The sequence below is a fragment of the Condylura cristata genome, unplaced genomic scaffold, assembly GCF_000260355.1.
Source record: "Condylura cristata isolate star-nosed mole 26May11 unplaced genomic scaffold, ConCri1.0 scaffold00004, whole genome shotgun sequence".
In the NCBI taxonomy this organism is placed as follows: domain Eukaryota; kingdom Metazoa; phylum Chordata; class Mammalia; order Eulipotyphla; family Talpidae; genus Condylura; species Condylura cristata.
In genome coordinates this window covers 35,126,527-35,139,515 of record NW_004567105.1, presented here as the reverse complement: position 1 = coordinate 35,139,515, position 12,989 = coordinate 35,126,527, and the positions used below count along the sequence as shown (strand labels likewise).

At 33.8% G+C, this 12,989-nt stretch overlaps 1 protein-coding gene across 1 annotated transcript in view; it reads left to right on the top strand.

Annotated features, from left to right (window-relative positions):
* LEMD3 (LEM domain containing 3) overlaps positions 1-9,826 on the top strand; it is a 56,302-nt gene extending 46,476 nt beyond the window's left edge. The window contains exons 10-13 of the mRNA XM_004676522.2: positions 7,050-7,131; positions 8,484-8,589; positions 8,681-8,759; positions 8,950-9,826. Coding sequence (XP_004676579.1) covers positions 7,050-7,131; positions 8,484-8,589; positions 8,681-8,759; positions 8,950-9,113 — 431 coding nt within the window. The 3' untranslated portion in view covers positions 9,114-9,826. The remainder of the gene's footprint in view (positions 1-7,049; positions 7,132-8,483; positions 8,590-8,680; positions 8,760-8,949) is intronic.
* Positions 9,827-12,989: the final 3,163 nt, after the last annotated feature.

Here is a 12,989-nt window from a genome sequence, read left to right as displayed (position 1 = left end):
GGCGGGTCAGGAGAGGTCTGCCGCACCATGTGGTCACCTCCGGGTCAGGCGGGGAGGGGCAGGCGGGGATCTAGCTCATGCGGAAGTGGCTTAAGCTTCTTAGTGCTGTGCTTTAACCCGCTGCGCCACTAGGGAGGGCCTCATATTACTTTTTAATGTATTACTTATATAGCGTGTGTTTCTTTCCATTAAATCCGTTATTTTTATGTGTCTCTCTTTCACCATTCATATAAGTGAATGTTCATGTAATGTGTCTTATTTTTTCCCCAGTGTAGCTTCTGGGTTTCCATGCTGGGTTAAGGTATTCCTCATCTCTAGGATGCACATGTTGTTGCCTATATTTACTTCTAAGGTTTTTATTGTTTAAGTTTTTGCATTTGGAATTTGTTTTTGTATACTATGTATTACAGGAGCCTAATTTTTAATTCCATGATTTGTATTGAAATCCCACCTTGTCATATATGAAATTCTCATATATATTGCAGTTTATTTTTGTATTCCTTTTTGTGTCCCCTATTTATTTGTTCAAGTAATTTTATATTCTGTTTTGGTTCAATAGTCTCTTCATTTACACTTAAGTTGGTTTTTCTTTGCCTGTCCTCATATCTTAAACTATTTTATTATTTATTGGTAAGCATGTTTTTTATAAACAGCATCAACTTGGTTTTCTTTATACTAAATTACTTCACCCACACTTAGAAAAACAAAAATATGCTTTATTTTACTTATTTTTGTTGTCACTTTTGTATAGGAATTAAAGGATCCATTCTAGAAATTTTTTTCTTTTGATTTAAAAAAATAACTGTTTTTTATATAACTATTTTAAAATCCCCTTTCCCTCAAATGTATCCAATATTGTGAATATCAGCTGCAATATTATGAATATCAACTGTACTTTTCTTTCATGTCCCATTATTTTTAAATGTTCACAATAATAAAAGTTAGTTATTACTTTTTATTATAAAGTATCTTAGTTTTTTTCTTTTTTTCCTTCTTCATACAGTAAAGCTGTCTGATATTGACCTTTTGACACTCTTACTTTTGTTAGGGAATCAAAACTATAAAAGAGAGAGCCACTACTATTCAGGAGACTCTTATGTACTGAGGGGTTATTAGTAATCACAGCTCAAAGGCTTTTCCCCATTTCTAGACTCTGTTACTGTCTTTGAAGTCTTTTGTATAGAAAAAGTTCTATCATAGGCAAATTGCCTTAGCTCTCATTCCTAATTTTTTTAAATGAAATTTAAAAATCTGTTAAATGAGCTTCATAAGAACCTCATATAGTTATTGATAAGATCACGTTAAGTAAAGGTGTTGAAATAGTACCTAGTACTTAGCTGTATATTTAGCACTTAGCAAATGCAGTATAAAATAATGACTAATACCACCACCATCATCATTATTTTTCTTACTGGGTTTACCCTTTTTGTTTGTTGATTGTGTGTTCAGATGGGCAGTATTGTGTAAAAAATAATCTCTCCAATAATTGATGCAATTGTTTACTAATAAGACATAGTAGTTTCACATATTATTTTCTAGATGGGAAAGTTAAAATTGAGATTATAACACCAAACCCTAGAGGAATATTTGGTGGTTTTTTAATTTACATTAATAATTTTACTCTGTTTTTTCTGTAGTCTTTAAGTGTATAGCCTTAAATAATATATTTTGATGCCTTTTATTACAGTTGCTTTGTGTGTGTGTATATGTACTTAGGTCTATAGAAACTGTATAGTAATTACATAGTAAATTACTTACACTATTTTATTATACACTGTTATATATTGTTAAGATAAAGTGCCCATATATAAAGCTTATAAAATATATATTTTGTTTGTTTTACTCATTTTTTGTTTGCAGTACCTAGAATAGTGCTTGAAAGATAAATGTACATCTAAAGGGAAAGAATGAAATACTAATTTAAAAATAATGTTTTTAGAATTTTATATACATATATGTCTGTTGATATTTTGGCATAGTTTTTAGGCTCTCAGTTTCAATAACTTATTAAAGATAAATTCTTTATCTTTTTTTTTTTTTTTAAAGATTTATTTATTTGTACATACAGAACTGGGGTACAGGCCAGAGGCTCAGGGGCAGTGAGAGGCTTCACCAGAGACAGAGTGGGAAGCAGAACAGGCAGATCGACGAAATGCACTGCTGAGGGGAGCAGCGGGCGGGTCAGGAGAGGTCTGCCACACCATGTGGTCACCTCCGGGGCAGGCGGGAATTGAACTCATGCGGAAGTGGCTTTAGATTCTCAGTGCAGTGCTTTAACCTGCTGAGCCACCAGGGAGGGCCCAAATTCTTTATCTTTTTATGAAAAAAGAGAGTACTAAAACTTTTTGAGCTTTTTTTAGTCTATATAATCATGTTTTACTTTTTTACCCAGTGAGATCTATAATTCCCTTATCAATATTATGGAATATTATAGGAGGGCCTTAAAACTATCTGAATTTACTAGAATAGAGTAGTAGAAAGCTAATGAAAATTTTGGTTTTTTACTCTAATCAGTATACTTCTTTATTTATATACCATTTACTTTTGCCTTTTATCGTACAATGGTGGTGATGGTGGCTCCTTTTGCTAAAAAGCATTTTTAAAATGCCTCAGATCCAATTCCAAGAGGATGCTGTTACTTTTTTTTTTTTTTTTAAGATTTATTTATGCATACAGAGCTGGGGTACAGGCCAGAGGTGCAGGGGCGGTGAGAGGATTCACCAGGGACAGAGTGGGGAGCAGCGGGCCGGTCAGGAGAGGTCTGCCACGCCATGTGGTCACCTTCGGGGTGGGCGGGAATCGAACTCATGCGGAAGTGGCTTTAGCTTCTTAGTGCTGTGCTTTAACCCGCTGCGCCACCAGGGAGGGCCCTATGCTGTTAATTTTTTTGAAAGTTTAACCTTCTGCCTTTTTTTTTCTTTGAGTTCATGATGTGTTAATCCACCCCAAATGCTTAGCTCTATTTTTCTGCAAGTATCTATCGTGCAGTTTTTCTAGTAACATCACACTTAAGTTTGGTCTTTAGTGAAGCCACCTATATAGATATTTCTTGTAATAATTGCATGATTCTGTAATAGCTTTTCTTTAATATTTTTGGAATCTGAAATTGTAAAATAAAATTTTGTAGAACCTTTTCCTATTTTTACATAGTGTGTTGACTGTAATATAAAAGCATAAGGAATTGGAACTGTTAATTCTATATCAAAGTAGAATAAAACAAAATTGTAAATATAAAATTCTTTTGTCTGCAAAAGTATATTTACCAGTGTTTGCTAAGAATAACATAGGTAAAAGCAAGTAAATTGTTTTTGAAATCATGATGAAATCCAGTCATTCCCTTTTTTCTCTGTTGTTTACTTTCAAAGAGTTTTTTGATAATGGTCCTGAAATGAAGTTGCCATGTTTCCAGAGGTGATACTAAATAATAAGTTCTTGCTTTAAAGGATTCATATTGAAGGGTCCTATGAAACAGTTTCAGAGCCAATCATGTCTAATCACTCCTAGTACTTGAATATAATGAGTTTGGAGTGTTAGCCTAATTTCTTCCTAGACTAGCAGTTGGTGGTCATGTATGCACTAGAAGTTTTAGGAAAGGTAGTTATTGTGCTTATGAATTTTTTTATTTGTATTTGTATTGTCTCTTTTGATGTAAGGTATTTCAAGATGAATATAAAGACGGTTTCTGTTTCTAGCTAACCCATGTTCTTAGTCATTGTGGTATTGAATACTATGTGACTTGTAGGATTTTTTTTTTTAACAGTTTATTTTACATTTTTACATTTTTTTTCCCATCTCAATTTTAGTCCCTATGGGTTTCCTATCACCAAGTGTGACTTGTAGGATTTTAAACCTCAGCTATTATTTTTACTTTAGAAAGGAATAGGCTGCAAGTGTGATAAACAGAACAAAACACAACTTTAGGTTGATTATAATAATAAGGAAAAGTTTGCTTTCATTTAAAGCCCTCTAAACAGAAGTCATACTATGTAAATATGGGTATCTACTGGAGGGTTTGATGGTGGTTTTATGTGAAAAGATAGTCTTACCATTAATAAATAGGCTTAATATTTCTCACCTTATATAAGTGTAGTGGTTTAATTAAAAGGTAATTGGGTAGGTGGCTGGCAATTATAATAGTCCTTTGGATTCACTATTATTGCAAGCAGTTGTCATTTTCTATAATCTTTCCCAAGTAATTAAAAAACAAATTGACCTGTTTGAATTTTTAGCTTAAAGATAGTTAAATGTAAACAGGACGATTATATAGGTTAGTCTCTATTTTAAAGCGCCAGTTAAAGTTTAAACACTACCTGTAGCAGAGCCAGTAAACTATTTATGCTAATGACAGCTGTAGTATTTGAAATGAGCAGCAGTCATTGAAGGATCAAGAACAACAAAGGTTGTTCTTGAAGTGTTTGAAACATTTGATTCATTAATTAATGCATCTTTGCTTGACCTAGGTGGTAAGTACAGTTAGGGAAGCACAGCATATATCTTAAATTGGTTTCTTCTTTGGGTATAATTTCTGACCAGAATTGGCCAGAAATAGTTTCTTCCAGATGTCCTGTTTTGTGGAAGCTTGCGTCTAGTTTAGGGTAGGTGGTGTGAATGCATTCATAGACTTTGGTTTTGTAAAGATGTCTAGTTACTGTTCCTCTACCTTCCCTTAGCACTGTCTGGACAATAAAACCTCAGATGTTTTAATCATATACCTCTGAAGTCCTTAATATACATTATCTTTATTCATAAACTAATCCTTTCAGCATACTGCTTTCTGCACATACATACACACACACACACAGTAGAAATTCTGATTCTTCAGTCTATCTACTTTCTCAAGTTCTTCAGTCTTCTCATCTTTACTTTTTCTGTTCATGTTAGTTTCCATGATCCATCTTTCTAATCATTACCTTGTTAGTGCTCTGAAGTTATTACCTATCTTTCATCTTGCTCTGGTAAATTTGAACTAAAGATGAAACTTATTTATACAAGCAGGAGAAAAATCATGCAACTTGGCAGACTGGTACCTCCACGGTGACCTCAGCTACTATCTGATGCTCATGTTCTCATCATATTTTGCTAGTTACTTCACATTCCTACTCAGTAACAACTCTAGATTACTGTCCTCTTTTCAAACTTGGCCTTCCTGCTGTTTCCTAGTTCTCAGTTAATGATTCAAATAGAAGTAATCAAATTGTACCTAATCATATTTTCCACACCAAATCTTTCAAATTGCCACAGTGCTTCTAGTCTTCTCAAGTGTATTCTTCACTGTTTTTAATTCCTGCCTTTATTGGATCTTTTCATTAGCACTTAACTATATTGTAATCTCTCTCCAAACACATTATTGAAGTCTCTGCAAACTTGTTAAGTTCTGCATTATTTTGTAGTTATTACCCAACCTTTCTCCCTGTTACAACCATTACTGTACTTGACTTTACTTTTACACCTCCCATTTATTCTTCAGCAGACTCCAATCTGTCTGTCACCCCTTATTCCAAAGAAGTAGCTCTCAGACATCCGTATTACCAAATCAGTGGAAAGTATCTTGTCCTCATTTAATATTGTTAATATTTCTGCTTTGAAACTTTGTTCAATCATCTTTTCCAGATTTCTTAGTTTTCTAGAGCTGTAGGTGTTGGAGTTTTTTTATTCTGTCTTGTCTCCCTTAAAAATTCTCATGCTGCGACCTTATTTACCATTTCTATATTGCTAACTCTCAAATTTACATCTTTAAGTATTCTGTTCTGGTCTTAAGATTTTTATTCCCAGCTGTGTACTTATTTTGTAGGAGATGGGCACCATAAATTCAGCATCTGCAAGACTCTGTTCTTCTTACTCCAAACTGACTTCAAATATTCCTTTTTGATTAATGATAGCCCTTCTTTGTTTTGGCATCAACCTTGGAATCATTTTAACCTCTCTTTTATTCCATGTGTACAGTCTTTAAACAAGTTGTGTTAAATCTATGCCTTATATCCTGATTCTGTTTTTTCCTTCAGTTTTAGGCATGTCTTATCTATGTTTTTATCATCTCCTCTCTTTTATTTTTTTGTATTGATAAAGCATTTTAATGACATTAAGTAAATTCATTATAATAGATTCTAAGTTTTCAAAATGGTCCTTAAACAAGTAGACTTATACCTGATTATCCACATAACAGTAAAATTAAAATTAAAAGTAATTTTTAAATTAAAAAGTTGTAATTTTAAAAGACAGATCTCTATATACTTCTCTTCTTAAAATACTGTAGTAGCTTTCTGTTGTATAATAATATCCAAATACTTTAATGCTCCTGAATGATCAGACTTCTTCCTTCTCCTTTCCAGAGAAATAAGATTTCTCTGTTGTCCCCATTCTAGCCATCTTAGCTGTGTTTTTACTTGAGCCTAAAAAGTCTTTCTTGACTCAGGGGCTGTGTACAAATGATCACTGTGGCCCTCCCTGGTGGTGCAGCGGGCTAAAGCACAGCACTAAGAAGCTAAAGCCACTTCCACATGAGTTGGATCCCTGCCCCGGAGGTGACCACATGGCGTGGCAGACCTCTCCTGACCCGCCTGCTGCTCCCCTCAGCAGTGTACTTCGTGGATCTGCCTGTTCTGCTCCCTACTCTCTCTGGTGAACCCACTCACCCTCCGCATCTCTGGCCTGTACTCCAGTTCTGTATGAATAAATAAATAAAATCTTAAAAAAAAATCATCACTTGTGCTTGAAATGTTCTTTATAACTTTCTTCGCTTTGCCTTTTTATTTATTCTTTAGGATCCAGTATAAATTTCACTTTCTTGGTGATACTCCCAAGACTAGCTTAAATAATTTTGACAGCTTTCTTTTCTTTTTTATTATTTACCACAATTATGACTCTTAGGTGACATTGCTTTCATCTCTCTCCTCACCTAAAGAGAACAATGACTGGTTATCTTTACCACATACAGGGGTTTGGCTCATAGCTAAAACTTTACATGGTATTTTTGAATGAACTTGAATGATTTAATACCTTTCAACAAAATGGAACAATGGCACATAGTAAAACTAATTTATTTTTTGTAGCATTTCATTTAGATAGAAGAAATTCACCACCAAATAGTTTGACACCGTGTCTAAAGATTCGAAATATGTTTGATCCAGTTATGTAAGTATTGTGATTAGAGGTATATGTCATTTTTATTTGGAATATTAGACTGATAAATGTATGATATTCTTATGATACTATGTCTAAAATCGAAAGGTTATTTTTCCAAGCAAAGACACATATACAATGATTTGTAAAACTTTTATGAATCTTCATACAATTTCTGCTGACAGTCTTTGCCTCAATGGGTGATATATATTAAAATATCTGTTACTAAAAAATTTTCAATCTTTTTATTGTAAAAAATTATCCATAAAGATATGTGCACCTTTCCTTGTACGCGTTGTGTCTGTTTGTCCGTGTAATATTTGAGGAATTTTTGTGTCTATATAATTATAAGCAGCATATGCATCTAGAGAATAGTGTAGTCAAAGTTATTACTTCCAGATCTGTTTAGATGCTGTAATTTCACATACAAGCTGTAATAATCTTTAGAATTTGCTTTTTTAGAGGTCACTGCTACTTGTCCAATGATAGGCCAAATTGTTTTGTTTTTTAAATACTGACAGGGGAGATTGCATTGTTTTCATATAACTGAACTCCCATCTAATAGCTCATTTTTTTCAGTTAAAAGTTGGTATGAGATTCCAAATAAGTGACAGCGTATTGGAAATGTGGGGAAGCACAGTCACTATATAAATATACCCTCGCTCCATTTTACAGAGGTTAGAAACAATTAACATTATGATGATCCCTTTGTTGGGAGCTTTACATCATGCCTTAGGGATTAAGAAATCAGTGATAGTCCAGGATTTACTTACCTAAAATGGAAGATTTACCATTTAAAGACTAATCACTCTTCCCTTTTGGCACACTATATCTTGTAATACAAATATGCCTTAATTGATAGTAAAATCACTTTGTGTAATATGTTTGTTCTGTTTTACTCTTCCATTATTTTATAAAAGAGAAACTCAGAATATACTATTTACCAAGAATTTTCCTTAAGTTCAAGAATTTGAAAGTCATTAAAAATAAAATAATATTCAAATTTTACAAGTTCACAACTTAAGTCATAATTAAAGATGAAAAAAGAAATGACTATAGGTACCTAGGATTTTAAATATAAAAATGGTAGCCTCTTTGCGCTGCTGTAGTGGGCTGATCTTTCATTGCCTCTTTTGTGGATTTAAAGTTAGAAAGTGCTATTTTGAAAGAAAGAAAGACTTCTGATGCTAGTATTTTTTAAATATATGGACTTCTGATAGCAAACATTAACTTACTATTAATTTTAGCAGTATGTGGCTTTTAAATTGTCCCATTCTTATACACTATAAATATGAGACAATAAAATCATCCTACTGAGTAGGAATATTATTGTTGATTTTTTTTTGTCTTCCTTCAATTTTCAGGGAAATAGGGGACCAGTGGCATTTGGCAATTCAAGAAGCAATTCTAGAAAAATGCAGTGATAATGATGGCATTGTTCACATTGCAGTCGACAAAAATTCACGTGAGGTAAAGTAAATTTTTATATTTAATTCTTTGTACTAGAGTTGTTGCTATTAAACTAATACTATTTTTCTTTCTTTTTTGAAAAATATCACAGGGTTGTGTATATGTTAAATGTTTGTCTCCAGAATATGCTGGAAAAGCTTTTAAGGCATTGCATGGCTCTTGGTTTGATGGTAAGAAATTTGAGTATTATAAACATTTTGAGAAGATAAACAATGACTTACTGTTAAGTTACAGTAGATTTTAAATTAAGGTAGAATTTTTGGATTGATAATTTTGATGCTTTTATTTGCATTTTGTGTTCATTGTTTAAATACTAAGGATATTTTATATATCTTAAATATTATTTTTATTTTACAACAGGGAAGTTGGTTACAGTAAAATATTTACGACTAGATAGATATCACCATCGCTTTCCCCAAGCTCTTACTTGCAACACTCCCTTGAAGCCATCAAATAAACATATGAACTCTATGTCTCATCTCCGTCTTCGGACTGGCCTCGCCAATTCTCAAGGAGGTTCCTGAAAAGACTTTCTTCCACTCCTAGAACTGTTATTTACCATAGGGAAAATTCCTGTTTGGCTTCCTGTCTTCCTTTTTAAATGCTTTTTTGTATGTAATATTTTTATTGAATACAGCTCTGTTTAAACGTTCCAGAAATCTTAAGGTTCCAAAGGGACTTAGCAGTGAGGCAGCAATGCTGAGTAGATAGAATAATTGTTTTGTTCAGTTTTTGGAGCTCAGTAAAGGCAATGCATTTAAAGTTTTGCATGAGGAACATTGACTTTATTAAGCATTTTCAAATGTGGTGATTGTATTTTTGCACCAAGAAGTGTTTGGATAACCACACAAAAGCATGGGGAAGAGGCTTCTTGTATTTCCATGATTTCCTGTGAACTAATGTTGTGAATTTTTGTATGCAGTCACCTCCATAATTCCTTACAGGCTAATGTGGTTAAACTGTTTATTTCCCAATTTAACCTTAGATTTCTATTGCTTGTGAGAGATTAATTTGCTACAGCTGGAATATGGGAAAATTAATTTGGGTTTAGTGGTTACATATAAGTATACGTGGATGTACATGTACTTAAATTGGCTTTTGTATATATGTATAAATGCTGGTGGTGGCAAAAGTAGTCTTGTTTTTTGAGGATATCTGCAAAAAAGCAGTAAAATAAGCTTCCTATTTTATTCATAATCTAATGTGTATATATATGTATGTGTATATATATGTATGTATGTATATGTATGTGTATATGTGTATATACACACACACACATATATACATGTGGCTGTGCTATCACATAGATCAATCAGCCGCACACCTGGAAGTATTAGATACAAGTTTAAAATAACTTTTATAGGTTTTATATAAAAATGTCTGAGTATGATTTTTGTGTAAAAGTTCTGATACCAGTCGTATAGATTCAAATTTATGTGAGCAATAAAGAAGCAATTGGCAGATAATGGTATTTTGTGAAAAGCTGTATTTATTATAAATACGAGGGCTGTGGCATAGTACCATTGGGATTAAGTCATTTCCCAATCTTTATAATTTAAGGAAATGTTCACTTCCCTGTTATATGTCAAATTTGAAGCAGGGCACATTGTTGCAGCAAATTGTGTATTTAAAAATTATATTTTTAATTTTGGGTCATGAAGGTTTGCAGTAGAGTAAATGCACGAGTGACGTGCATGAGTGACCATCTCTTTGTGCCTCAGCATTTACTTTGTTTGAATAAAGTTATTTTATTACTGTTTTTGATTTCAGATTAAAGTAGTTGCTGAGCAAAGTTTGCTTGTAATGTAACAATTGGCATTTTGAAAAAATAACCTGTTATATATCATTGTTAGTCCAAATGAATATGTGAAACAGCTGGAATAGTATCAATTTTGAATTTGTTTAAAGCTCAGTTTCCTTTTAGTTTATGTGTTGGGTTTGCAGCATGAACTTGCACAGATAATGCACGTTTTCTGGTTAAGTAAACATGATGCACACTGTTCTGTAACAGAAAACCCTATTGTGCCTTACCTATGTGCTTTTGTGGGCACCATGTTTATGAAGAATAAAAAATGATTTGTTATCCGAAGAGAATAAATTTTAAATTCTCAGTGTATGTCTCAGATGCTAAAGTGTGAAAATATAAATATATATATATATAATATATATAACATAACCAATCTTTCTGTATTTTATGTGCATCATAGTGATTTATCTGAGCTTAGTGACCCCATCTTGTGACCTGTTGCAAGAGTGAATGTATAAAATAGTTGTGGCATTTTATTTAAAAGGTCGCCTTTTGATGCAGATGCATCTTTTTCTCGCTTCTAAAATATATTTCATGTAAACACTGTACATTTATTATTGTAATATATACAATTATGCAGCTTATTTTACCGGAAACTGTTAAGCTGACCAAGATCCTTCCCTGCAAGACAGATGGGAATGTGTATAATAACTAGATATTTGAGAAGTTCTGAAGTTTGATGTAATCTGTTACTTGTCCTGTTAAAAAAAGGAAAAAATTCTAATTAAAAATTTATTAGGTTTTTTTTTTTAATGTGTCTTGGCTTTTAAAAACTTTTTAAGTGCCCTGTGTCCTTATTTTTTAAACCAGTGAAGAAAATAGTTTGAAGATCTTTAAATATTGGTATGTTTATAAAGATGGATGGGGAAAAAATGGACGGAGATGTGGAAGTTAATTTTAACAATCCATACTTCATTGAATGGCTTCATCTAATTCTCTAGTGTTTGCATCTAAATGGGTTAACAACATGTAAGTCAGCTCTATCACTAAAGCATGGATTAGTTTAGCTGTTTTTTCATAGCATGGCCTCCTTGAGCAAATAAAACATTTTTTTTACACATTGAAACTCCTATCATCATAAACAGTTTATGGGCTTGCTTAAATGTCCTCGTTTTAGACACATATAAAGATGACTAGTTAGTCATCGGGGTAGACTTTTATTGCTAACAAATGTCCGCAATGTTATGTGTTAGGAGAATCAAAGATGGACAAGACATGGCCTGACCTCAAGATGACCAGACTTTGAAGGAAAGAACAAGGGCCAGATAAGTTAAAAGATAATACAGGAGGGCCCTCCCTGGTGGCACAGCGGGTTAAAGCACAGCACTGAGAATCTAAGGCCGCTTCCGCATGAGTTCGATTCCCGCCTGCCCCGGAGGTGACCACATGGTGTGGCAGACCTCTCCTGACCCACCCGCTGCTCCCCTCATCAGTGTACTTCGTCGATCTGCCTGTTCTGCTCCCCACTCTGTCCCTGGTGAATCCTCTCACCCTCCACATCTCTGGCCTGTACCCCAGTTCTGTATGTACGAATAGATAAATCTTTAAAAAAAAAAAAAGATAATACAGGAAATAGAGAAGAAAATTGCAGAAGAAATTCTGGTAATACAGAAAGGCATCTGATATACCCTAAGTAAATGGAAAAGAGGGTAGATGAGGTAATAGCTGAGCCATATTTTAATTCAGTTTAATATTTATTAAACACTTTTTAATTAATATACATACAAAGAAAGTCTCCTTTCCATGAGCTCTCAGGGAAGCTTCTATTCTTGTGATGAGCTTATAAAATTAATGTATGAAACACAGGTTATTATAGAACCCATTTTCATACCCTTTGGTCTGCCGATAACTGCATATGATGTGAATATTGACACCTGATAATAGATTTGGTTATATATTTCTTTGTATGATGTTCACTGAATGACAAATTGTAATTTAAATGTCAGCACTGTTTTGTGCTCAGAATATTTTCTCTTAATAAGATTTAGTTTGCAGTTCTCCATCTCTGGAACTAGTGATAACACTGCACAACAGTCACCTACATGGCTCATTTGCCCTTTTTTCCTAGACCTATCTCAGGAAGTCACTTCCAGATGACTAAACAGAGGATGCCAACTCAAGCAAAATTTTGGCAGTTCTGATTTTGGAAAGGATGCTCAAAAATGGGTACTTAAAATTGATAATAGGGCTTCCCTGGTGGCACAGAGGATTAAGTCTCAACACTATGAAGCTATTGGGTAGCCACTGCAGCATGAATTTCATCCCCAGCCAGGGAACTAATCTATGTGGCACAGCAGATCTCTCCTGTCTCCCTGCTCCTTCCCTCAGCAAGTGGATTTCAGGATACCTGCTTGATCTGCTCCCCACTCTGTCTCTGGTGAATCCTCTTCCCCTGCACCCCCTCACCCCACTTCCCTCGCAACCCTGGGCTATACCCCAGCTCTTGAATGCATTTTTTAAATATTATAATAGCCACATGCAGCTGACATTGCCAGTTGACAATGCAGGTATAGAAAGAACAGCCTGTACTTCTCTAGCTAAATCTCAGTTCTCACTCAGCCATTGAACTTCAACTAAACTGCACTGCTTCCTT